The sequence below is a fragment of the Pipistrellus kuhlii genome, unplaced genomic scaffold (genome assembly GCF_014108245.1).
Source record: "Pipistrellus kuhlii isolate mPipKuh1 unplaced genomic scaffold, mPipKuh1.p scaffold_m20_p_1, whole genome shotgun sequence".
In the NCBI taxonomy this organism is placed as follows: Eukaryota; Metazoa; Chordata; class Mammalia; order Chiroptera; family Vespertilionidae; genus Pipistrellus; species Pipistrellus kuhlii.
Genome location: NW_023425404.1, coordinates 19345113 through 19371670, shown reverse-complemented (window position 1 = coordinate 19371670; position 26558 = coordinate 19345113). Strand labels below are relative to the sequence as shown.

At 42.0% G+C, this 26558-nt stretch overlaps 1 protein-coding gene across 5 annotated transcripts; it reads left to right on the top strand.

The window, feature by feature from the left end:
- The first annotated feature begins 2357 nt into the window (after window positions 1-2357).
- Window positions 2358-24267, top strand: PPP1R36 (protein phosphatase 1 regulatory subunit 36). 5 transcript variants are annotated; one of them, XM_036434447.2, is made up of 11 exons: window positions 2358-2529; window positions 3246-3307; window positions 9649-9729; window positions 10555-10652; window positions 10748-10814; window positions 13332-13430; window positions 20450-20584; window positions 22579-22621; window positions 22928-23103; window positions 23188-23379; window positions 23857-24267. In XM_036434447.2, the coding sequence occupies exons 1-11, from the start codon at window positions 2461-2463 to the stop codon at window positions 24035-24037; spliced, it is 1203 nt and encodes a 400-aa protein (XP_036290340.1). In that variant the 5' UTR covers window positions 2358-2460; the 3' UTR covers window positions 24038-24267. The 5 variants fall into 5 exon arrangements, with proteins under 5 accessions (XP_036290340.1, XP_036290347.1, XP_045435775.1 ...); XM_036434440.2 differs by having other exon boundaries at window positions 2365-2529; window positions 22928-23106; window positions 23191-23379; XM_036434454.2 differs by lacking the exon at window positions 3246-3307 and having other exon boundaries at window positions 2360-2529; window positions 22928-23106; window positions 23191-23379.
- Window positions 24268-26558: the final 2291 nt, after the last annotated feature.

Here is a 26558-nt window from a genome sequence, read left to right as displayed (position 1 = left end):
ATGTAGAGAGATAGAAAGTCGATGAGAGAGAAACATAGACCAGCTGCCTCTTGCACACCCCCTACTGGGGATGTGCCCGCAACCCAGATACATGCCCTTGACCGGAATCGAACCTGGGACCTTTCAGTCCGCAGACCGATGCTCTACCACTGAGCCAAACCGGTTTTGGCTGCAATTGAAGTTTTAAAGAATCTCAAATCCACACATTAGACAATTGCTAAAGGAATATGTAGATAGGTGAAGGAACAACATGAATATTCACTTGCTTCTGTGAAAACTGTTTTTGAAAGGCTACCCTTAAGCATTAAAATTAGATACAGAATTTCATTCCTTGAAGAAAAAGTCTGAAAAAAGAGCCCAGTGTATATTTTGACATAGCTCTTGGAATGGGTATATGCATTTCTGAAACTTAATAGGGTGATATTTAATATAGAAATGTCTTTTAGAACAAATCAAGAAGCCATAGGCTCTTTCCTCCACCACTTTCAAAGTAATTAGGTTGTTTGTGAATTCAAGATTGGGGAAATAAGCAACCAACAATGGAGTTGTTAATTAAAATACTGTCATTGTCATGTCCTTATATGTTCATTTTTAAAGGTAGATTTATAACACTATAAATCTTTCCATTATTAATTACTTTTTTCATAGTATAAACATGCATTTAATTAATTTAATGTCTTGCACCTAAAATCTGAGACCAGCAATTTAGTTCTGTTATATTCTCTTAGTTATATAACCATGAGAAGTTCTTTTAATTAGGGAAAAATCCACACATACACACAAAACAAAACCTTTCCCTCACAAGACACTTGGAATTATTAGTATTTAAATAGTACCTTTATCCCTACTTTAAAGTATCATGGATTTTTTTCCCCTAAAGATAAAATTATATTTCCATTTTAGGTTGTGAGTTTCTAATGGCATTAAAAAAAAATCCTATTTGGTGAAAAACCTAACCTAAGAAATGAGTGGATCACTATTTAAATAATGATTTAGCAATAAAAATATTTTCTTCCCTCTTTTGTGAGGGGTTGGTAATGCAGAAATATAAGGTGGTCCTTCAGAGTAATAGTTTCCTTTAACTCTATGTCCCTCTAGCACATGTGAAATGACTTGTAACTTTCACATAGGTCATTGTTTGGGGTTCTCAACTCCTATTTTTACCTTAGTTTTGTATTTTAGACAGCATGAAGTTAAACTATGGTGAAGTGTCAAATATCTTTGTTTTTCTTCCCTTATTGGGATAAACTGGAGGTTGACACAAGTGTGGTCTGTCTTCCGGATAATGGTTGTGAGGTGAATAGATTCCAGGTTTTTCTCCCGGTCTCCTCCTCCCCTCCCCCCAAGTTGTATGGCAGCTCGGTGAGAAACTCTTGGTCACTGGGATAGTCTTACTCCTTTTCAAATGAGTCATCTTGCAGTAAGCCGGCCTTGAGGCCACAGCCTCAAAGCAGCCCTGCCAGCGTCTAGGTAGGTGGGTTTTTGTATATCTTGAGCAAATCAGAACAGCTAACAGCAATGGACTCAAGTGAATGGAACATAAATCTAAGTGACTACGATTTTATATCACTTGGTTATCTTACCAAGTAGTGAGGAGTGAAAGTAGTGGGAATGCCTATTGCCGTATTTTAAAAATTTGTGGAGCATATAGTCACCGACTATTTACTGAGCATCCCATCCAAGCAAGCGGTGGGGATAAGACAAGAGACTACCTGAAGCATTCCCAGTCACGGTGCGCCATTCAGCATTGCTTACATCAGCGTTGGGGGGAGAGAACTACAGTTTGCCTATCAACTCAATTGCAAGAAGAAATGAAAAACATGACTTTTGAAAATGCAAAGTGTAGACATAAACATACCAATTGAATACCACTGACGCAAACCAAGTTGCTTGGAGCAGCACTGATCTGAGTCCTTATTAACGGCGGTGCTTTGCACTCACTGCTCCTTAGAATCCCTCCCAAACCCTCATTCGCGTGTCTTCAGACGAGTCATCAGTCGTCCCACCCTAGCTTTCACATCTAGTGATGCAGCGGGACAAGTTTTGAAAACTTTAATTCCAAGCTTCCTCCCCTCATCTCTCCTCCCCCCCACCCCACCCCGCCCCCTTCTCCTCCCGCCGCCGCCAACCCGCCTGGCCCCCTGGGCTTGAACTTGAAGTCTGGAACAAAGCGAAGTGGAAGTGAGTCCAGTTATTCCGATTACACACAATCCAGTGAAGGAGTCAGTTCCTCACGGAATACAACTCCCCCCACACCCATCCCTAACCTCCGCCCCGCCCGGCACCGGCTCTGTCACAGGAGGGGCTGACGTTAGGGCCCCGGCGACGCCGCGGCCCGGGCGCCGGAGCCCAGGCCGCCCCCGCCCGCCCCGCGCGGCAGCACCGCCCGCCCCGCGGCCGCCCGCGCGCCCGCCTTCCGGCCGGTTGCCCGGCGACGCCTGAGGCGGACAGAATGAGGCCATGGCTCAGGTGCGGGAGGAGCTGCCGAAGAAGAAGCGTCTGGACGCGCAGGGAGTTCTGCGGCACGAAGTGAGTGCGCCCGGGCCGCCTGTCCCGCCGGCGGCGTGGAGGCCGCCCCGCCCCGGCCGCCCGCCCCGCCGCCCCGCCGCCTCCCAGCGGCCGCCCTGCCGCCCCGCCGCCCCCCAGCGGCCGCCCCGCCGCCCCGCCGCCCCCCAGCGGCCGCCCCGGCCCGGGCCCGGCGGGCGGACTCCGGGAGGCGGGCGTGGCGGCTGCGGGGACAAACCCAGTGAGTGCGGCCCGGCCGCGCAGGTTGGGGTGTTGGTGCAGGTTCCACCGCTCCCCTCCGCACACAGCCTCCTGGGCCCGGGCGGCCCGGGCGGGGGCGGGAGGCCGGGGCGCAGCTCCGGGGCTGCGGGGCCCTGGCCCTCTGCCGGCTCCTCCGGGGAGTGTCCAGCTCCGCACCCGTTACAGGGCGTCCCGGGCCTCCCTGCGCTGTGGTCCGAGTCCCAGTTAACGGGCTGATGGCTAGGAGGGGCCTGGAGACCGCGCAGACCAAGTTCTGTAACTCCCCCTGCTTCCCATGGAAACCACATTGAAACAAGCAGGGAGGAGGAAATCCGGACTTCATGTAAAACACACACACACACACACACACACACACACACCCCACTTTAAGATTCTACATAAAGCAACTCATGGAATTACTGTTAAATGTTATTGTGAGACGTGGATTGTAAATTGAACTTTTCATTGTTTTTTGCTGCAATCATTTTATTTTACAACAGATGGGATTGCGATTAGGCATGTGGTACTGGAGAGATGAAAGCAAAACTCTTGAATTCAGAAGGTAAATTTTAATAAAATTTTATTATCACTTTTTATAAAAAATTATATGTGCTTGGAGTAAAAATAAAAAATTCAAACAATACAGAAGGGTATAGAGAATAAAATAAATATATGCTGTAAACCCCGTTCAATGATAGGCACTATCTTACTTATCTTCCTGACTCTAGAGCCATTTACAGAATTTCTCAAAATAGACATTCACCAAATATTTGCTTTTCAATAAACCAATTAGATTCAAGCACAGGAAGACTAGAGGCAGGGGATCAATTAGAAGGCTAGTTGTAGGAGGATTACAAATAGTTACACAGGTAGAAACAGTCAGTCAGGACTAAGTCCATGTTGGTAGCAATAGAGAGATGGGCGCAGGACTAAGAAATATTTTAAAGATATTTGCGTAGAATTGATAGAATGTGGTACCTGGGTGTGAAGGGAGAGGGAGAATTAGGTGTTTAGACTGACCCCCAGATATCTGGTTTGAGTAATTGGGTGGCTGGGATTGCCCATTACCCATATGCAGACTGAAAGAGGTAAAATTGTGATGTGTTTGACATGTTCACATGGATACGTGTTTTAGACTGTTTGACAAATGAGGCTGGAGGCCAGGAAAGGTGTTGGCTAAGCAGATGTAACTTATAGTTACATTATATTTAATGCTAATTAAACAAACAATTTAAAGACTAAGCAGTACATTAGAATCATAATCAAACTTTTATATTTCATTGAGTATCTATTTCAGGATTTGAGTAATTAGTCATTTCCAAAGCAGTGATTTCAGTTTGTCCTCAGATATCTCAGAAAATTTTTGTTGGACAATACTTTTTACTTACTGACCTTCTTTATAAGTTAAATAAAATTGTAGTATTTTTAAACTAATTCTCATATAAGCATTACTTAAAAACAATTTTTTTATTTGTCCTCATCTGAGGATATTTTTCCATTGAATTTTTGAGAGAGTGGTAGGGAGGAAGGGAGACACACACAGAGAGAGACACATTGATGTGTTGTTGTCTCCCACATGTACCCCGAGCAGCACCAGAGATGGAGCATCCTTCAATCCACAGGCTGACACTCTATCCACTGAGCCAAACTGGCTAGAGCAGAATTAGTATTATTTTTAAAAACTAATTACATATCTTATTTTCCATTCAAGCCTACTAATAAATTACAGATAGCAGTTTTACACCGACTTTCTTATTCACAAAATATTCATATTCATAAATGAAAGTTTCTTTTCATTTATTACCAAATTATTATTTGAAAATAGCTTGATTGATTTCCACTAATTTTGGAGAATATACATGGGATGGTTGCTTTGAAAGGGAGATTACATGCACAATGTTGAACAAAAAAGGCTAGACACAAAAATGTAAATATGCTTGTACTTACATATGAGTTTCAAATAGACCGAAAGAAAACCTATAATGGCCCAGCTGGCATGGCTCAGTGGTTGAGCTTTGCTCTATGACCCAGGAGTCATGGTTTGATGCCCAGTCAAGGCACATGCCATGGTTGCAGGCTGGATCCCCAGTTGGGGGTGTGCAGAAGGCAGTCAAACAATGATTCTCTCTCATCATTGATGTTTCTATCACGCTCTCCCTTTCCTTTCCTCTTTGAAGTTAATAAAAAAAAAATAACTGTAATGATAGATGTCAGAATAACCATCAGCTTTGGGGAGTTATCAACTAGCAAGGGCTGGAGAGAAGGCACAAGAGAATCTTCTGGGTAATGGTTACATGGGTATATATACATAGTAAAAAAATTCATCCATCTGTCCACTTCAGAGTTATATACTTTACTTCCTGTAAGTTATATCTCAATTTAAAAAGTTAAACAAACAAATCCCAAACTATGGACTCTGTGGAATCTACAAATTGGGGCCAGTTAGGAAAGATGGGGAAAGGACATCATGGGGAATAGATGGGAGGGCAGCTCTTTTGTCGTGGGGCTACTTTGTGGTAAAGCAACTCTGTGTGGCAGACCTCAATGTCAGGGTCACCTTGGGAGTCCAGCTGCTAGGATAATGCTGGGGAAGAGGAAAGAGAACATTGTGTTTAGGTCAGAGTTAGTGCTTGGATTTGATGGTAATATAGGTCCTGATTCTCTGTTAAAGTCTACGTATGCATATCCCATCACAAGTTAGAATGTAGGTTTGAAGTCAGAGAGGACTCGAGAGAGGGCCTTTTTTCCAGAGACAGGCCACCTCAGGGCATGGTGGTGAGACAGGGCAGAGGCAGAGGAGGTTGAGAGGGGCAGTGGTAAGGGCAGATGCTGCAGAGGCAGAAGGTCACTGCTCTCAGACTTAGTTCTGTTGGGTATTGCTCCACGAGTCTCTGCTGAACGTACAGGACTGCACTGCATCTATGCTCTAGCCCTCTCCCACGGTAGCATGGAGGGGTGAGATTAGAACTAGGGAGACAAGACAGTGCTGCAGCAAACCAAGGAGGGAGGGGGGGATGACTTGCAGGGGAAAGGAGAGTCAGACTCCCTCTAGAGCTAGCCAAAGAGGAAGAATGATTAGACAAGTCAAAGGAAGGCTTCCTGGAGGAGGGGCTAGCCAAGCCAAGGGCTGAGAAGGGGCAGGAATTGACAAGGCAAAGGGAGGTTGGGTTGGGGAGGAAGAGAGTGCATTCTAGGCAGAAGGAACGTGCAAAAGCCCATTCTTGAGAGGGCGTGGGGCATGTCTGGGAGTGCAGGTAGTTCAGCAGGCTGGGTGTAGAGTTCCAAGTGTCAAAGAGATAGAGGAGACCAAGGCAAGATCAGGAAAGGTCTTGCATACCATGCCGAAGAAGTTGAAATTTATTCAGAGGATTCGGGGGAGCCGTCAAAGAGTTTTAAGCAGGGCAGTAGCCTGTTATTAGAACTACATCTTAGGAAAATGACTCAGCCTGCAGCATGGAAAATAGTTTGGAGGGAGGCAAGACTGGAGGCAGGGAGATCAACTGAGAAGGAATTGCAGCCCAGCCAGCATGGCTCAGTTGGTTGAAATCATCACAGACACGGAAAGGTTGTTAGTTCCATTTCCGGTCAGGGCACATGTCCAGGTTTCAGGTTTCATCTCCAGTCTGGGCTCGTACAGGAGGCAACCAATTGGTGTTTCACATCTATGTTTCTTCCTCCCTCTCCCTTCCTCAATACAATCAGTAAAAAAAAAAAAAAAAAAAATTTTAATTTAAAAAATTAGAAAAAGAAGCAATTGCTCTGACTGGCATGCTAAGTGGTTAGAGGATCGGTTTGAACACCAAAGGATCTCGGGTTCCATTCCTGGTCAAGGGCACGTACCTGGGTTTCAGGACCCCAAGCTCCACAGTTAGGGCTCTGAGGGAGGCAACCAATCGATATCTCTCTCTCATATAGATGTCTCCCTCCCTCCCTTTCATCCTCTCTAAAAGTCAATTTAAAAAAATCCTCAGGTGAGGATTAAAAAAACAACCACCAATTGCAGAAACTTAGTTAATAGATGCTGCTAGCTAAAATTAAGATTGCAGCAGAGAGAAGAGAGGGAAGTAGAGAAATTGGAAAAATACCAAAGAATTGAATGGTTAGTGGACTGTGAGGGTTTAAGAATGGTAGAGGAATTAAGGATGACACATTTTCTGCCTTGGACACCTGGGCAGGTGGTGGTACCTCTTTGCTGAGATGGAGACAGCAATAGTGAATACAAGTTAAAGAGGAATGAGTTCAGTTTGGACATAGAGTCTGAGGTGTCTGTAGGATGCCCAAGCAAAGGTGTCCAATAGGCAGGTGTGTCAGTTTATATGTCTGCAGAAAGATCTGAACTATAAATATAAATTTGTGAGTTATTGGTATTAATTGAGTAGATTAAATGACTCAGAGGAATTGAAGAGAGTAACCAAATGGAACCCTAAGATAGGCTTTCAATTTAGGGGACACAATTGGGAAAGGGGGCTTTCGGAGACTTAAGAAAGAGCAGCCAGAGGCAAGGAGGAAAATTTGGAGTTTCATGAACCCAGATAATTTGCTTTGCAAAGTAACAGCTTGGTCTAAGGGGCATTCACATCCTAACTGGAAATCTTTCCCTTGGTATAAGTCTCCTTCCACATGGGGCAGGCCACCTTTTACACCTGCTAGCCAACAAGAGCTTGCAGACTTCTAGGTATTTTCAAGTTCAAATTAGGAGAAGAGGTTCCCCAATCTCTTCCCCACCTGGCATTTCCTGGCCTCTTTCCTGGATGAGTGACACTGGAAGTCTTACCCTTCAGAGAAGACCTAGCACCCTCTTCACCGGCAGAGCTTGCCTTACCTTTTCAGATTATACCCTGAGGGAGATACCTATCCCACAGAATACAACAGGATACCCATAACCTCCATGCAAGAAATGGATTCACAGTAACAGACAGGGAAAGAGTGGTCTTTGTTTCTTAACAGGCAGTCAAGGAAGAGACGGTAAAGAGTGGTTTGCAGGGAGACCTGGGTTCATTTCCTAGCTCTCCTGCTTACTAGGTATCAGTCAAGTTGTCAAGTTACTTAGTCCTGCTAATATCAGTCTCTCACCTATAAGATGAAATAATAATGCCTTGTGAGGAATACATGTGAGTGGCCAGATTATTATGATCTCTGAACACAAAATCTGGCCACACTGTGTGTGTGTGTGTGTGTGTGTGTGTGTGTGTGTGTGTGTGTGAGAGTGTGAGAGAGAGAGAGAGAGAGAGAGAGAGAGAGAGAGAGAGAGAGAGAGAGAGAGAGAGAGGTCCAGTGCATGAATTCGTGCATGGGTGGGGTCCGGCCAGCTTGACCAGGAGGAGGTGACATGGTAGTTGGCTGGCCTGCCTGCTGGTCAAACTCCTGCTCAAGGGGACAACTTATATATTAGCCTTTTATTATATAGGATATACACTGAGTGGCTAGATTATTATGCATACAGAGATCATAATAATCTGGCCAATCAGTCTAGATGGTGTTGCATAATTCGTCAGTATGCATGCCCATTTCTTATTTGTTAAAGAGGGAATACCTTTATTTACAGGCCACATCTAGGTTGGCTTGTGAGGCATGCTTCCCTCTGACACAGTGTCAGCACTCCTATCCCTCTTGTCTCAAGTGCCCCTCCTCCCAGCTGGGAGAGAACCAGTAGCTTGTATGAGCCTTTGCCAAAGTCATTGACTCCTCTGAGGACACACAGCAGGGGAACTACGCCTCTGGAAGCCTTGGACTAGTCTTGTTTGTCATTATGGCCTAAGAGAAGACTACTAACTCATCACTGACGAGCTCCAACTTGTATGGAAGCCAAGAGTGGGCCAGCCTTCTGCATTTTAGTGATGGGTTCTGCAGAGAAAATATGATTTTTTTCTCCCTCTCATTTATTTCAGGGCAAAGGGAACCAACATGATTATTGTGTAATATTGGGAAAACATTAACAAAATGCAGTTGTGAAAGGACCAGATTCTAAATGGGTTGTCAGGTTGAGGGGGAGGCTGCGGAGGCCATAGGAGGGTACAGAACTACCTCCTGAGGGTTAGGAGTCAATCAGGTACAGTTCAAAGGACGAAAACAAATGATTACTAGTGATGGTTTTCAGTGATTCCAACTGCACTGAGAGCATAGGCTACCTTTAGAGCTGGGAGGGCACTCACCAAGAAACCTGTTTCATCAGGGAGCTAGAGAACCGGGGCAAGTGTGAAATGGGGAAGGCATGTCCAGAGGTCAGAGAATAAGGACTTAGCAGTGAATGCCGGCTATTGGCTAAGGGCAGGCACAGGCTGCTGCACATTTCAAACCATGAGACCTGGGTCAGATTCTCTGCACCTTGGTCCTCTCCATCAGTGCCAGCCACGAACCAGGTGAGCTTGAGGATATCCTCTCACTCCAAAACTTTATTTTATAATTCTGAGTTTGTTTGACTTGGTTCATAGGTTTGATCTACATGATAGTCACAAATGTATTCTTTCAAAAACTTTTATTTTAGGGCTCTCTAGTCTCAAATTATCTCAAGCAAACTAAGAAGGCAAGAAACTTTGAATTGTAGGACCAGATTCTAGATGAAACTGAGAAAAGGGTACTCAATACATTAAAATCCTCCTCCAAACTTATCATGAGCTTCGTTTCATGTGAAGTGGCTACATTTTCATATGGAAATGTTTCATGTGTTTCAGTATTTTGAAGGTGCTGATATGTAGAGGCTGAATATAAAGATTGAAATTTTAATCTTTTTCTAGATGGTTGTTCCATATGTAAATGCATAAGCTGAGTACTGCTGTGCCTCAAATTCCCTTTAGGCCCACTCACAACATATCCTAGTCCTAAGGTTACAATAGCTACGGTCATGATATGATTAGTTTTCCCTGGGCAAAGGTTAAGTTCCTAATTTTCTCATTTCTGTCACAGTTTTACACCTGCAGTAGAACCCAAGGAAAAAGGAAGGAGAGGCAAAGCTGTTCACTTTGCTGAAATTGATGCTTCAGAGAGGTATCTTAATTTCCCAGCCGTCATAGCACCTCTCAGCAGAATGGGTTAAGTAAGCCTTTACAAACCTGAATATCACTCCCCTTCTCCTACACTGAAATGCAAATACCCATCAAGTAAAGAGAATGCACTATTTTATAATTGTGATGGTAGTTTCAATAGTCCCTATAAATGTATCCCTGTAATAATTTGCCTAGCTTTTTATTTTATTTTATTATTATTTAAAAATATATATTTTATTGATTTTTTTTACAGAGAAGAAGGGAGAAGGATAGAGAGTTAAAAACATCAATGAGAGAGAAACATTGATCAGCTGCCTCCTGCACACGCCCTACTGGATATGTGCCCTCAAGCAAGGTACATGGCCTTGACCGGAATCGAACCTGGGACCCTTGAGTCCGAAGGCCGACACTCTATCTATTGAGCCAAATCAGTTAGGGCACTTTTTATTTTATTTTTAAAAATACATTTTTATTGATTTCAGAGAGAGGAAGTGAGAGAGATAGAAACATCAATAAAGAGAGAATTATTGATTGGCTGTCTCCTGCATGCCCCCTATTGGGGATGGAGCCGGCAACCTGGTATGTGCCTGACTGGGAATCAAACCATGACCTCTTGGTTCATGGGTTGACATTCAGCCACTGAGCCGCATCGGCTGGGCAACTTTTAGCTTTTTTTAAAATCTGAAAATAATCTTCCCTTAAACAAAACCAAGCTTGAGAACTAGGCTCTTGATACTTAATAGTAAAAGCCTCATGTACCTCAGGATAGATTAAAATCAACTAAAACCTTTCAAAGCACTACTGGAGACTGTTATATTCTAAACAGGTTGACAGATAAAAGACTTGCTTCCAGAGAGGCTAAGTCACCTCAAGCCTTAGAGAAACGAGGTCTGCAGGGCAACGTTACACTGAATGATGTCAAGTGTGAGTAACTGCTTCCTCATCCTATGTCTTACCTGGTGTGACCCTCTAAGGCAGCTCTTTGTTCTTCTTTCAATTGTCCCTCTTCTTTTTTGTAGTTGTTGCTTTGCTTTTGCTACAAGAGAGCGAGATGCAGCGGGTCTGTGCCTTTTCATCTTTTATGAGGTATGTAATGCTTATGAGACATTTTAGATCTTTTATCCTTTATTATAAAGAAACTAGAGGCCCGATGCACGAAATTCGTGCAAGAGTAAGCCTTCCTTCCCCCAGCTGCTGATACCAGCTTCCCTCTGGCTTCTGGCAAGGACCTGGGTCCTGGGCTTCCCTCACAGCCTTGGCTTCGTCTGGAAGGTCATTCGACTGTCTGGTCTAATTAGCATATTATGCTTTTATTATATAGGATTATATTTGATAAATGATGACAAATTTGATTTTTGGAGAAAGGCCATGGGGCTGTCTCTATGCATGCCATCCTCTCATGAACCAGGCCAAAGAGAGGATGCCAGAAGGCATAGGAGCCCACAATAAAGTCTCCGGGCAAGGGAGGCGGAGAGCATGTTGGGAGATGAATATGCTGATGTTTCCTGAGTTGCTCTTCCCAAGTAAACTGCTTACTCTCAAATCTTTCTGCCTTCGGGTTGGTTTCTGGGAGGACCCAACCCAAGACAGGTAGTTATTAATATCCTGGGGAAAACCTGCAATGCTTACCTTCATCCAGCTCTCAAGATATAGTTAAAGAAAACATGCCCTTTTGGGGTTGGAAAGGAGGCAGTAAAAGTCTTGTAAGAATATTTAGAAAGAAAACAGTGACTTCTAATATAAAAACAAATGAGAAAGGATTGTAAATCAGTGCAATCTTTTTCGAGAGCAAGACTTATGAAACTTTAATATGCATATATAGTGTGTCTTAGCAATTTCACCTAGCAAGTTACCCAGAGCTATGGTCACTTGCAAAATCACTGCAGTAATATCTACAATTATATATATATTTTTTTAATTGATTTTTTTACAGAGAGGAAGGGAGACATCAATGTGAGAGAAAAACATTCTTAGAATTAATATATTTTATTGAATTTTTACAGAGAAGAAGGGAGACAGATAGTTAGAAACATTGATGAGAGAGAGTCATCGATCAGCTGCCTCTTGCACACCCCCTACTGTATGCCCACAACTAAGGTACATGCCCCTGACCGGAATCGAACCCAGGACCCTTCAGTCCGCAGGCCTACGCTCTATCCACTGAGCCAAACTGGTTTCGGCAACCATGTCATTAGTCTTGTACTGACTGACTTGTTTGGTGTGGGCAACAGGAAATATTTTGCTTTAGGAGAACAAGAAAAATAGGTTTATTTGCATTATGCTTATTAATTTGTGCAGTTATTAAAGAGTCTGGTAAGTTAATGTTCAAGAAAACATATTAATTTTTATTAAAATGTATTATTTTAATGATTACTCATTTATTTCAGCCCTTTGTATTGAGCATGTCTCTATCAAAATAAACTAACGTTTCTATGAACATTGAAGCTTTTTAAAAAATATATATTTCATTGATATTTTACAGAGAGGAAGAGAGAGGATTAGAGAGTTAGAAACATGGATCAGCTGCCTCCTGCACACCCCCTACTGGGGATGTGTCCTTGACCGGAATCAAACCTGGGACCTTTCAGCCAATGCTCTATCCACTGAGCCAAAAACGGTTTTGGCGAAGCTTTTGGTTTTTTTTTTAACACTCACATAAACTTAAACTTTGTTTATTTGGCCCGATTTGCCATTGAGTTTGACATGCTTGCTTTAGGAAGTTAGGGAAGTGTAAATATTTCTTTTCCACGTCCAGCCTGCTAGAGAGCGGTCCAGTTCCTGAGTAGGGGAAGCTGGGGGTTGAGAAAAATGGAAGAAAAAGATAGACACAGAGATAGAAGGAAAAAGATGGGACTGGATGGACCACTGCCCTCTTCTGATGGAGAGACAGTGACCCAGAACCCATACGGCTTGTTTATTTTATACCCCAAATACCAGGAAGTTTTATTAAAAGTCAAGACAAACGAGATTATTTACATTCTTGGGTGGGCTTGAGTCATATTCAATACTGGTGCTTGGCTGGATTTAAATAGTAAAACCCACTCCCTGGCACCTGGGCAGAAGTGAAGACCAAGCTGACAACACTTCTGCCTTTTGGCAGAGCATGTTTCCAGGGCGTGGCTTTGCCTACCGCCCTCGATTCAGCTGACAATTTAAAGAAATGCCCATGTGCCTTCCCGGACGCTCTCCACAGGTAAGGATTCATAACCGACTTGAATAGGATGGTGACAGAGGGGTAAGAGGAGAGAACTTTTTACTTGCTACATAGGTGTATCTTTTTTAAAACAATGGGGAAATATTACTTGTGTAATAAAAACTTTTTAAAATTTAAAAATAATTGATAAGCAAAGCATCAATTTAAGTTATCAATTAGCAGAATTATAATTTCATGTCTGACCTTCCAAAAAGCCTTATTTGAAAAATCAGATTTCTTACATCTTCAATAGATTTCTTACATTTAATAGAATTTTAAATGGGGAAGTAATTATATGGTAGATATGATAACATGTATTTCTACTTATTATGCGGCCTTCATATATGTTTTTGAGAAACCTATGTTTGAAATATGTTAGTGCTAATACCTTTTATTTTCATCTCCCATAGGAATAAGAATCTTGATAATTTCCTCATGGCATTATTGTACTATTTATCTCATTTCTTGGAAAAAAACTCACTGGAAAAGAAGCCCAAAAGCTATATGGTGTAAGCTGTATTTTGTGATGTGCTTTAGAGTTTTACCAGTATTAAAATGAACTTTTGTTTGTGGTGAAGAGGTGATGGAAAATTTTAAATCTTTGTGGTAAACTAAAACATTTTACATGAGAGGAGCTCACCAGTTTTTAAAGTTCACTGGATAACTCACCCAATGGATATTCTGGTGGGGAAAAAAATTCCAGCCCTAACCGGTTTGGCTCAGTGGATAGAGCATCAGCCTGCGGACTCAAGGGTCCCAGGTTCAATTCTGGTCAAGGGCATTTACCTTGGTTGCAGGCACATACCAAGTAGGGAGTGTGTCCAAGGCAGCTGATCTATGTTTCTCTCTCATTGATGTTTCTAGCTCTCTATCTCTCTCCCTTCTCTGTAAAGAATCAATAAAATATATTTTAAAAATAAAAAATAAATTAAAAAAAATTCCAAATAATATAGACTAGCACGCCCAATAGGAATATAATTAGAGCCACATATGAAATTAAAAGTTTCTAGTAGCCATATTTTTATTTTTTAAAACATATTTTTATTGATTTCAGAGAGGAAGAGAGAGAGATAGAAACTCAATGATGAGAGAGAATCTTGATCAGCTGCCTCCTGCATGCCCCCTGCTGGTGATCAAGTCCACAATCCAGGAATGTGCTCTTGACTCAATTGAACCCAGGACCCTTCAGTCTGCAGACTGACACATACAAGTGAAATTAATTTTAATATATTTTATTTAATTCAATGACCCCAAAATATTATTATAATATTCAGTCAATATTAGGTAGTTATCAATGAAGTGATTTACTATTTTTTAATTTAATTTTTATTTTTTTAAATATATTTTATTGATTTTTCACAGAGAGGAAGAGAGAGATAGAGAGTTAGAAACATCAATGAGAGAGAATCATCGATCAGCTGCCTCTTGCACACCCCCTACTGGGGATGTGCCCGCAACCAAGGTACATGCCCCCGCCCGGAATCGAACCCGGGACCTTTCAGTCTGCAGGCCGACGCTCTATCCACTGAGCCAAACTGGTCCTGGTGATTTACTATTTTTTTAATAAGTCTTTGAAATTTGGTATCTACTTTATATATAAAACATATCTCAATTTAGATTAACCACAGTAAGTTTTCTTTAGCCACATGTAACTTCATGGATACCATATTGGACAGTATAGATATAAATATTATGTGTATGCTTTTTTATGCTTACAAAGTTCTTGCTAAAAGGTTTGTAAGTGACTAGTAAAAAACTAAGCATTAGCCAAAACCAGTTTGTGCGGGCACATCCCCAGTGTGTGTGTGTGTGTGTGTGCAGAAGGCAGCTGATCAATGTTTCTCTCTCATCGATATTTCTAAGCCTCTATCCCTCTCCATTCCTCTCTGTTAAAAATTAACAAAATATATGAAAAACAAAACAAGAGGAAAAAACAAAAAACTAAGCATTAAAAAATTGAACAGACTTAACCCTAACTGGTTTGGCTCAGTGGACAGAGTGTTGGCCTGTGGACTCAAGGGTCCCAGGTTTGATTCTGGTCAAGAGCATGTACCTTGGTTGCAGGCACATACCCCGTAGGGAGTGTGCAGGAGGCAGCTGATCTGTTTCTCTCTCATAAATGTTTCTAACTCTCTATCCCTCTCCCTTCCTCTCTGTAAAAAATCAATAAAATATATTTTTAAAATTTAACAAAAATAGCATTTCATATCACAGGGGGAAAAAACCCCCACAAAATTTCTTAGGCTGCATGTGAAGAATTTAACTGTGTTAGACAAAGGTGACTCAGAACAACACACACGGAAAGAATCTGGAACTCAGAATCCAGAGCAGAACAATGCCTCTCGGGCTTGGTGACCTTTCCAAAGCCATGGAACTTTCCAAGTGCCCAGCCTGCCCTTTGCCAGTGCATGTGGACCCAACCCGGTGATTTAGCTGTTGGGAATGCTGGCAGAGTCAGTAACCTATCGCTGCAGGATATTTTCAAATGCAAAATCCTTGTATACAACCAAGCAGTCTGATTTGATGGATAGATACATATATCTGAACAGCAGCTTTGTAAAGAACCAAATAAATAACTCACACACTACTGCTCCATTTAAGCCATCATAATATGCAACATCCATGTCATTTCAGATCTGCTTTTCAGAGCAGGGCATCCAGAGATCAGAAAGTGCTTCTGTGGGAGCCAGCAAAGGGGCTCACGCCGACTGTGGGCTCAGAATGGCTGAGGCGTCTTACTATTCCCAAACAGAAACTCTCTGGACTTTGGTGGCATGTTAGCTTATGTGGTGTAAGGTGTTTCCTCTCCTAATTCTGAGGAATGTTGTTAGTATGGCAGATATTTGTTTCATTTCTTAATTTATGGAAATAGGTAACAGAAGAAAGGTTTTTTAGTTAAGACTTATTCAAACACAGTGGTATAAGGTAGGCTTTCTTAGAAGGACTCAGTTACAGAATGATAAAGAACAAGTGCATTATCTTTTGAGCATGCCCGTGCCTTCTTCCAACCTTCTTTTCTCAGGTGTGTATTTTCCCTTTCTTTCTCCTAAGCTTCCAGGGTTCTCAGGAGATTGCAAGTAGGGGAGCAGCGAGCAGCAACAACTCACCTGGGCTAACTCCCTGAGCCTGTCTCCAGGGGTCCTTCTTTTGCCTCTATAACTTGTTTCCTGAGCCCATTAGCCCAGCTGGCTCACTTTTTTCACCTCCGTGACTTTCCTTCCAAAAAGCCAAGGCAGCTTCACCGAGGCTCACCTTCCTCATGTTTCCAAACAGTCAGGGCAGCTCCGCCTAGGCTCCTCCTGTTGCTATGATTTTGCCTCTGCTAGCTTAAGATCTTCCTCTGATTTTCTGTCCCCAGCTTTAATAAACATATTCTCAAATAAATAAATAAGACTTCAAATCATTGATTCTATGGTGTGATCCTGAAAAAATTATGGTAACTTCATTTTCAGGCTTACAGTAGTCTGTTGCTTTACTTATTATCATTGAAACTAGAAGTCTGGTTCACGAATTCGTGCACAGAGTGGGGAGTGTCCCTCAGCCCAGCCTGCACCTTCTCCAATCTGGGACCCTTTGAGGGATGTCCCTCTTACAATCCAGGACTGCTGGCTCCCAGCTGTTCACCTGCCTGCCTTCCTGATGGCCCCTAACCATTTTTGCCTGCCAGCCCGATCATCCCCTAATCACTCCCCTGCTAGCCTCTTTGCCCCCAACTTCTCTCCTCTGCAGGACTGGTCACCCCCATCTGCCTTCCCCTGCAGGCCTGGGTCCTCCCCGCCAACCTGCTCTCCCTTGCAGTCCTGGGTCTCCCCCAACTGCTCTTCCCTGCAGGCCCTGTTGCCCCCAACTTTCCTCCCCTAACTGTCTTCCCCTGCAGGCTTGAGTAATAATGCATATTATCTTAACCTAGTGCTTGGCACTTGGAAGAAAGGCCAAACTGTGAGAGAAGAGCAGAAAGGGAGGTGGAAGGATAGCAAAGATACCTTTGTTGGTTTTAGATGATCAAAACCCCTATTTCCAGAAGAAGAAGCTTTATCTGCATTTTACAGAAGAAGAAGAAACTATGGCTCAGAAAGGTTAAATAGTGGGCATATCCTGAAATTGGTGACATTAGAACCCAGGCCTGCCTAACTCCAAAGTCTGCTCAAACCAGTGTGCAAAGTGCCCACCACCTGCTACCAACCAACTCTGCTGGCTTTTCCACAGTTCATCCACTTATAATTGGGAATTACAGTGGATAGATGTTGATGTGAACAAAACTGACTCCATCTCTGTATCCCAGCTTTTGTTTCTCTTCAAGTTTCCATGCTGAGAACTCTGACCTAATTATTTTCCACCAGCACTAAAGCCTCAGTTAATGATTAGCTGTGCCTGTAAACTCACACAATGTAATTATAAAGGTTTCTGTCAGTAAATGGCCAGAATGATATAGCAACTGAGATAAATATCAAACTCAATGTTGGCATCAATTCTAAGCAAGTACCCACCAGGAGATATGGTTTCTGGCTTGTACTGCATTCTTCGTCTCGCCAGTCATTAGTATTCCATCTATACTATAGGATATTGGCTGTAATAGCTGTCTGATGGCAGAGTTTGCTATGCAGACCTAGACCACTGGATTGCCTGTCTGCCCCAATTTTGTCCCTTGCAAGTAACGTACCCTGTAGTAAATTCTATTATAATGAATGGACTTGCCTGCTTCATTTTTGAGTCTTAAGATATCTCTGTGATTCAGTGGTCACTGTACCTCTACTCCACCGTCAGACATATAGTTTCTGAACAAAGGCACACTTATGTATGCAGTTATTTTAATGTATGCAGTTTTAAACATCATGTCATAAGTCTTTTTTGTTATTACAGTCTTTATAATTATAATTTTAAAAATATATTATTATTGATTTCAAGCCTACCTTATATCACTGCGAGGAAGGGAGAGGGAGATATATAAACATCAATGAAGAGAGAGAACCATGGATTGGCTGCTTCCTGCACGCCCCCAACTGGAGGTTGAGCCCAAAACCCGTGCATGTGCCCTGACTGGGAAGCAAACCAGTGACCTCCTGGTTCATGGGCGGATGCTCAACCACTGGCTGGGCCTTAGTTACAATTTTTAATGGTGGCATAACATTTCATCAATCTAATATATGTTATATTGACTTACTGATTTACCTCTTAAGAGACAGTACGGTTTAGTGGTTAAGGGTACAAACTCTGGTGCGTGGCTTAAATTTCACAGGAGTCACACATTAAGTTAAATGCTATATTAAGTACCTGGCTATATATATATTATATATTTTGGAAACTTCTAGTTTTTCTGATAAAAGATAAATAATGATTGTAATTGAATATCTTTTTAAAATTTTCTTTATTGATTAAGGTATTACATATGTGTCCTTATTTCCCAATTACTCCCCACTCCCTGTATTGAATATCTTTATGCATTAAATTTTCCCCCTAATTTTGGAAGATTAAAAAAAATTTCGGGAGAGATTATTGGATCAAAGTTTATGATCAATTGTATGGCGCTTGAAATTATTATCAAACTTTTCCCCCAGAGGGTTATACCTGGGCTTGTTTTAAATGTCAGATTCTACCCCAACTTACTGAGCCCGAATCTTTGAGAGGGGGTGGCTTTGGGAATCTGCACTTTTAGTAAGAAACCCCAGGCGATTCTTACATATATTAAAACTTGAGAACCATTGGCCTAAAAGTCTTCAGGTCTTTCTTGACTGTTGTTTGCTTTATTTTGTTTACAAAAACAAAAGAATTTTAGCTAGTGGCAGCTCTGGCAAAGCAGGGGTGGATGGCGAGGGTGGGGACTATGGAAGGACACAGGCAGGCAGGCACAGCGATGGCTGTCTGGTGCTTGCGGGAATGTGTGTTGGGTTATGGGAAATTTGGTTTAAATCTTTCTGAAAATTAAAAGGCAAGAAAAATGCTGCCCGGCTGGTATGGTTCAATGATTGATTGGCAACCCATGAACCACGAGGCCACTGGTTTGATTCCTGTCAGGGCACATGCCCGGTTTCAGGCTCAGGCCATGCAGACGGCAGACGATAGATGTTTCTCTCTCTCCCTCTCCCTTCCTCTCTGAAATCAATTTAAAAAATTTTAAAGAAAAAAGTTAATGACATGTTTTCAATAGCAGTCATTGGAATATGTTGCGGGCAATATTGTTCCCTTCTATACTGCAAGAACTATTTTATTTTATCTTATTTTATTTTATTCATTAAGTTGATTGGGGTGCTATTAGTCAATATGAACATGTAAGTTTCAGGTGTGGGCTTCTATGTTATAAGATCTGTATATTGCACTGTGTGCCCACACCCAAAGTCAAATCTCCTGTCATCTTATTTTGGGCCCCCCTTCTCCCTCTATCTCCTCTCTGGCAGTGACCACACTGCTGTTTATGCTCATGAGTTTCAATTTTATATCCCATGTATAAGTGAAATCATATGGTTCTTAGCTTTTTTCTGACTGACTTATTCACTTAGCATAATGTTCTGAAGGTCCATCCATTGCAAAAACTTCTAACATGCTCCAGACATGCTGCAACCTAAGAACAGGCTGCCTTAAAGTTCATCTGCAATTCAGTTCAAACTGGGATATGTTTTCAAGGGGAAGAAAGGTTATTGTAATTATTGCCAAAGTTCCACAGATGCTTGCCGAGCAAACACAGAGGTGCGAATAGGCTCACATTGAGCCCCAGCCCTTGGCAGTGAGTGACATCAGGAACCCAGGGAAGCTCAGGTGGCAGTCTTCACATTTTAGCAAAACGGCAGGGAAGTGGGATAAATTAGGACTGCCTGTGTATAAAGTTAAGGATATACCGCATAAAGTATAAAGAATCTATAAAAAGCCGAAACCGCAGTGGATAGAGCGGAGTGAAGGGTCCCAGGTTCGATTCCGGTCAAGGGCATGTGTATTGGTTGCGGGCACATCCCTGGTAGGGGGTGTGCAGGAGGCAGCTGGTCTGTGTCTCTCTCTCATCGATGTTTCTGGCTCTCTCTCCCTCTCCCTTCCTCTCTGTAAAAAACCAATAAAATATATTTTAAAAAGAAAAAAAATCTATAAAAAGTTGAAACTGGCTGACATGGTTCAATGGTTGAGAATCGACCTATGAACTAGGTCATGGTTTGATTCCCAGCACATGCCTGGGCTGCAGGCTCGATCCTCAGTATAGAGTGTGTAGAAGGCAGCCTATCAATGAGTCTGTCATCACTGATGTCGCTTCTCCCTCTCCCCCCTCCCCTCTCTCTCTCTCTGTCTTTCCTCTCTGAAATAAATAAAAAATATTTTTTTTATAAGTGAAAATTCACCATAAATCTGAGATGCTGATGACAGTGATAAATACCAAAATATCAAAGGACTTTGAGGACCTCTGCCACAGCTTGAATAAAATAGATGAAAGGGTTGTCTGGTGTGTGGATTCACTTGTATTTCCTTCAAAATAGTTTATACTTCTGGCTTTCCATTAATTAATGTAGGCATTTGCCAAAATTAATCCAAATGATCTTTTTCTTTTCAGGGGCCTTGTGGAGAAAAAAGAGATGGAACTGGTTTTAACTAAGTTAGAAGCGGCACAGAAAAACTTGGCACAGAAGTACTGTGTCCTTGTCCTGGGCTTGGGAATGCCCGAAAAGCATCACATGTGCTGCGGGAGGTGAGTGCACACTTAGGATTTCATTCCAGCTTCATCTGTTTGTATATCCACATCCTTAAAATTCTTAAATTTGACTTTCGGTGCCCGGGAGAAAGGGTCCTTTTTTGTTGTGCAGAATAATTGAGCTCAGCTGAGGCTCTGCTTCTAAAACACGTGATGTTCCTTTTGAGAAAGGAAAGTATGGGAAGAATCCCAGAATCTCTGCTGATATTTCAACAACCATCTACTCACTGCTTGGGTTTAAATATGTCTTCTCTCAGTCCTGGCTGGTTTGCTCCAGTTAGAGCGTTAACCTGGGGACCCAAGGGTCTTGGGTTTGATTCCCAGCCAAGGGCATGTACCTGCATTGCAGGTTTGTCTCTGGCTCCTGTCAGGGCACGTGCCAGATGCAACCAGTCAATGTGTCTCTCTTGCTCCCCTTCTCTTCTCTAAAAAAATCAATGGAAAAAATATCCCCAGGTGAGGATTAACAACAAGAAACGTCTTTTCTCTCAGCATATGTCAGATTAATGGAATCTTGCTCTCAACTAGGAAGGCTTCCTGCTGCCACACAAAGGCCACTGGGCTGCCTTGCAAGGGAGACCGAGGGATGGGCCAGTGTTTGATGGGTGTGTCCCCTGCCCTTTTCCTGCTTGTTTTCATGCAACAACAGTTGTGGATACAAGCTAGTGAGGCTTGTATCCCTTCCCCTGTTTGTGGGAAGGCAGTTTTTACCTAAGGATGACAATTCATACACTACAGTAATTAAAAATTTAAAGTGTCTTGCCCGGCCGGTGTCGCTCAGCATCCACTCATGAACTAGGAGGTCAAAGTTCCATTCCCAGTCAGGACACATGCCAGGATTTCAGCCTTGATGCCCAGTAGGGAACATGTAGGAGGCAGCCAATCGATGATTCTCTCTCATCATTGAGGTTTCTATTCCTTTTTCCCTCTCCCTGTTTCTGAAAGCAATAAAAATATATTTAAAATTTTTAATTATTTTTTTTGCTTTATTTATGCTACTTTTTTTATTCATTCATTTATTTAAATTTATTGGCGTGACATGAACAGATAGGTTTCAGGTGTATGTTTCTATGTTATAAGATCTATATATTATACTGAGTGCCCACCACCCAAAGTCAGATCTTCTGTCACCACCTGTGAGGGCTTCCTCAAATAGGACTTGAGTTTATTGTTGTTTATAATATATTGATATATTTTCAGTTCAGGCTCATTTTCTTTGTTTTTGTTTGTTTGTTTTGTTTATACATTAGTTTACCTGTGGTTTTACTTTCTGAGATTTTCATTACTCGTGGTCAACTATGGTCTGAAAATATTAAATGGAAAATTGAAGAAATAAGCAATTCACAAGTTAGGTCGCACTCTGTTCTGAGTATTGTGATGAAATCTCATGCCATCCTGCTCCATCCTGGGATGTGAATTGTCCCTTTGTCCATCGTCTCCACGCTGTGTAGCTCCCTGCCCATTAATCACTAGTGTCTCATTCAGAAGGAAGAGCACACTGCTGTCCCCAGGCATATATTATATTTGTATGGTATACTGATATCTTTCCACTTCTTATTGCACCCAATCACCATAACCATTGTTTATGATTTCTTTTCTTTTTCTTCATTTTAGACTTACCCTCTGGTTGCTTTATTTCCATACCTACTAACACCTTATGTTGCCTCTTCATCATATTTCCACTCCACCCCACACTCACATCACTAGTAGCATTTGGAAGAATACATTTCTTGGCTTGTTTATCCTGAATTTGTATCAATTAACCTTGGATAAAACACTCCAGGAGTTTCAATCTAGGTAATCTAAAAAGTTGGAGAAAAACACATTGGGACTCATTACCAACGTATCTTGCCAGCACTTATGTGCCTAAATAGTCTTGGGGCAACAGGTATTAATCCTGCAAAGGGACCTTTTGAAGATAAGGATTTGTGTAGATCACTGAACATTTGAGCTTCCCTCTCAACCTAGAATTGTGATCTGTTATATTGCAGGGAGAAAATATCAAATACACAAAAAGACTGGAAATTCTTTGAGGTGAGTCACTTACGTTTGGGGCTTTTCTCTTTGTTGTAAACTTGAAGGATAGCAATAACTAATAGCCATTTGCCAGGTGCTTATTGATAGTGAATACCCCTTTTCAAAAGGATGCTAACAAACTGTATTTTTGGTCTGACTTTCCTCCTACAGAGATTAGTAAATGTGTAATTCCCCACAGTTTTTTAGGAATGTTGAAAAATTGGATTGTCTGTGTTTACATCTATTTAGCAGTTTTATATAGACAGGTGGGGGTTTTCCATACCATAGCTCTGGGTTGTGATTCTTGCCTATTTTCCGTTGTAGTCCTTTTATACTTTCTGTACATATGTAGCTTGGATTGTTTTTCGACGTCAACATTTCTCAGAGATTGAGGAAGAAATAGGGAGGCTCTTTCGTACCAATATGTTCAATATTCCTCGAAGGAAGCGTGAGGATGAAGAATCAGGAGGTGAAAAGAAACGCATGACATTTGTACAATTCCGGTATGGCCTTCTGACATTCCTAAGCTCAAGAATATTTCTAGAAAATAGGATGATATGACCTACATGTCACCTTTACCCCCATAGGAGAATGATGGCAAAACGCCCAGCGATTAAAACAGCCATTCACATGCGCTCCCCGGTCATGTCTACCCTGCTGCCATCTCTCAGAGAAAAAGCTCAGAATATCTTTGAGAAAAAGAATCTAATCAGCACCAGATTGCCAGCCCAGATGCAAGAGCACAGAGAAAAGATGGAGTCTGTGCCCATGCCAATGTAAGTGGCCCAAGGAACGAGAAGAGAGGGCCCCGAGGTTGGGCCAGGAAGGGAAGGGGCTCAGACACCATGCCTCTGCCAAAAAGCTGACCAAAGATGAAAGCTCCATCTTCCGGCCCACCCTGCTCCTTTCCACCTGTTTCCTCTCCAGAGGAACACCCAGTTAGACTAGAAAAGATTGCTAGACATTAAGCTAGTTCTAGTTTGGACAAGTGAGTAGCAGACTGTATAAGACTGAGGTTTTTCCATTAGAAGAATCATCTTTGGGAAATACTGGTACAAAATCTGGTGTGGGGCTGAGTTTTTGACCCATATTTAAGACCACAGTGGCTCAGGGAAACAGGGAATGCTTAAAAAAAAAAAAAAAAAAAAAAAAAAAAAAAAAAAAAAAAGCTGTGTGTATGCACACAACCACAGCCATACACACCTTAGTCTTTGGCCTTACTGCTTCAGCTACACCAATAATTCTTTCCACAGAGTTGGCATTTTGGGGCAGCCTCGATGTCTGTTCAACCCCCATACGCTTCTCCCCCTCGAACCAGAAGAAAAATCGTCCGGAAGACAGTCTTTCCTGATAGAAAAAAACAACGTAAAGATTCGGGATACACTGGACTTGGTCATGAAAACGCTGTCCGCTCAAACATCAGTCCCTAAATAATCTGGTACATTCCATTGCTGTAATTAAGTTTGCTTTGTCATTTACTTACCTCCCTGGCTTCTGTGTAACTAGAGTAACATATCAGGACATTTAGCCAGTGTCCTAGTGGACTAGTGAAGAGATATTCTATTTATTAATTTCTAAGTTCATTTTTGCTTTATAACAAAGTGTCTTTGATATGTTTGTAAAAAATTTTATAAAAAGGCAAATTAAATATTTTAAACATTAAATCTCTTTCTATGGCTATATTATTACTGACAGTAAAATATAAAGTATATCTGATTTATTTAAAAGCCTTTTAAGCCAAAACCGGTTTGGCTCAGTGGATAGAGCGTTGGCGTGCAGACTGAAAGGTCCCAGGTTCGATTCCAGTCAAGGACATGTACCTAAGTTGCGGGCACATCCCCAGTAGGGGGTGTGCAAGAGGCAGCTGATTGATGATTCTCTCTCATCGATGTTTCTAACTCTCTATCCCTCTCCCTTCCTCTCTGTAAAAAAATCAATAAAATATATATTTAAAATTTTTTTAAAAAGCCCTTTAATATATATGTTTCATTAATTCTTTTATTGATTCATTTAACAACAAATATGGATTAAGCCCCCTCTCCATTCAAAGCCTTGTGTTGGGTTAGGTAGAGAGAGATCATCATCAAGACGGAGGCCATATCCTCCAGGGCTAGGTAGTAGAAAGGATGAGTAAAATACGTGCCTGTTCGCAAAACAATACTGAAGATGACAGAGGCCAGAAAGAGGTTAACACTGGTGCCCTGAGAGGACAGAGTATAAGAGCAGTCACTTGGGGGGTGGAGGGGAAACGGAAATCATAGTGTTCTGATTGGAATTTGCTGTTGCAAGGACCAGTTGGCACTAAAGAGGGACTTCCAGTCGGAGGAAAAAGGCATGCAAAGGCAGAGATGAACAGTGTGCCCTGTGGCCAAGGAATGGCACAGGCATGATATAGGTAAAAGGGTGTGGTGGTAGAGCAGGCTGGAAGGTCCAGCTGAGTGTCCAGCTAGAGACTGGAGGGATGCTATTTGGTAGACATTGAAGATTAGGAATCTCTAGTGAAGCCAGTTCCCTAGGTGGAATACAGAACTGCTGATTACATAATATTATCATTTTAAAAGTCCTGTAGGCCAAAACCGGTTTGGCTCAGTGGATAGAGGGTCTGCCTGCAGACTGAAAGGTCCCAGGTTTGATTCTGGTCAAGGGCATGTACATTGCTTGCGGGCACATCCCCGGTAGGCGGTGTGTAGGAGGCAGCTGGTCGATGTCTCTCTCTCATCGATGTTTATAGCTCTCTATCCCTCTCTCTTCCTCTCTGTAAAAAAATCAATAAAATATATATTAAAAAATAAATAAATAAAAAATGAAAGTCCTGTAGGAGTTTAGCCAAGTGAAACAACTGCACCGAATTTACCTTTCTGTGCCACAGGATAACATCAAACTCTAATGTCCTTTTAGCATTTAGCTAAAAATTCATTCATTTCATAGAGAAAACTGGATACCTTTCCCAGGTGTAATCCCGGGAGCCGAGGAACGCCAGCTCCAGCCTATTGGTCACGTGGGGCAGCTTCTGTTAAACCTACTCTGTCTTCACTCTCTCATCCTTTATTATCCAGGTTAGTTTCTATTTCTCCTGTTAAAACGGCAAAGTTTCAGTCAAAATCCAGGATTATAAATTAAACCTTGCTGGACTTTTTATTTATGTAGAGAATTTGGTTATAATGCACTCTTTCATAACCCATTTTTATCTAGACCATGTTGACATGGTTTCATTTTTGTTTCTTGTTTTTGCTAATTTTAACAAATACCGCCTGAAAATTGTGAGACTTTTATACTGTCTTTACGAGGGCACTGGGCTTTCTCTGGCTCCTTTCTGAACTGCAAGACTGGTGTACTTCATTTATTAATGCTGTCTTTTGTTTATTAATTATTTCACTCTACAATTACTATGTCCCCATTCTGTGCTGTGCACCATGTTTGGTGCTGGGAACTCAGTGTGGAAAAAATATAGTCATCTCTGACTTGGAACTGACAAGTCTTGGGGGGAAGACAGACAGGAAACAAATATTTAGATAATGAATTAATTGTAATAGTGATGAGTGTGGCAAAAAGAAGAGAATGCTATGAGCGTATATAACCAAAGACTTGCTCATATGTGGGGGATTGTCAGAAAGGGAAAGTCATTCCTGAGGAAGTGACATTGAAATCTGAGACTTGAAGACACATAGCAATTAAAGAGGTGGGAAGTGAGTAGGGGAACATTCCTGACTGTATTAGCTATCTATTGCTGCATAACAAATTACCCCGATAAACAGTAACATTTATTTGCTATCTCACAGTTTCTAGGGATTAGGTATCTGCATACAGCTTAGATGAATCCTCTGACTCGTCACCTCTCAAAAGCTTTCTAAGTGTCAACTCGGTCTGAAGTCATCTAAAGGCTCAATTGGGGTTGATCTGCTTCCAACATGACTTAGTGGTTGTTGGCAGGATTAAGTCCCTGGTAGGCTGTTGG

What these genes read in the sequence shown, in the direction of transcription:
- PPP1R36 (XM_036434447.2), top strand. Translation starts at nt 2,461, where the DNA reads ATGGCTCAGGTGCGGGAGGAGCTGCCGAAGAAGAAGCGTCTGGACGCG. An exon ending in GCCTTTTCATCTTTTATGAG is followed by an intron (nt 10,815 to 13,331) that starts GTATGTAATGCT and finishes CATCTCCCATAG; the next exon opens with GAATAAGAATCTTGATAATT. An exon ending in CGCATGACATTTGTACAATT is followed by an intron (nt 23,104 to 23,187) that starts CCGGTATGGCCT and finishes CCTTTACCCCCA; the next exon opens with TAGGAGAATGATGGCAAAAC.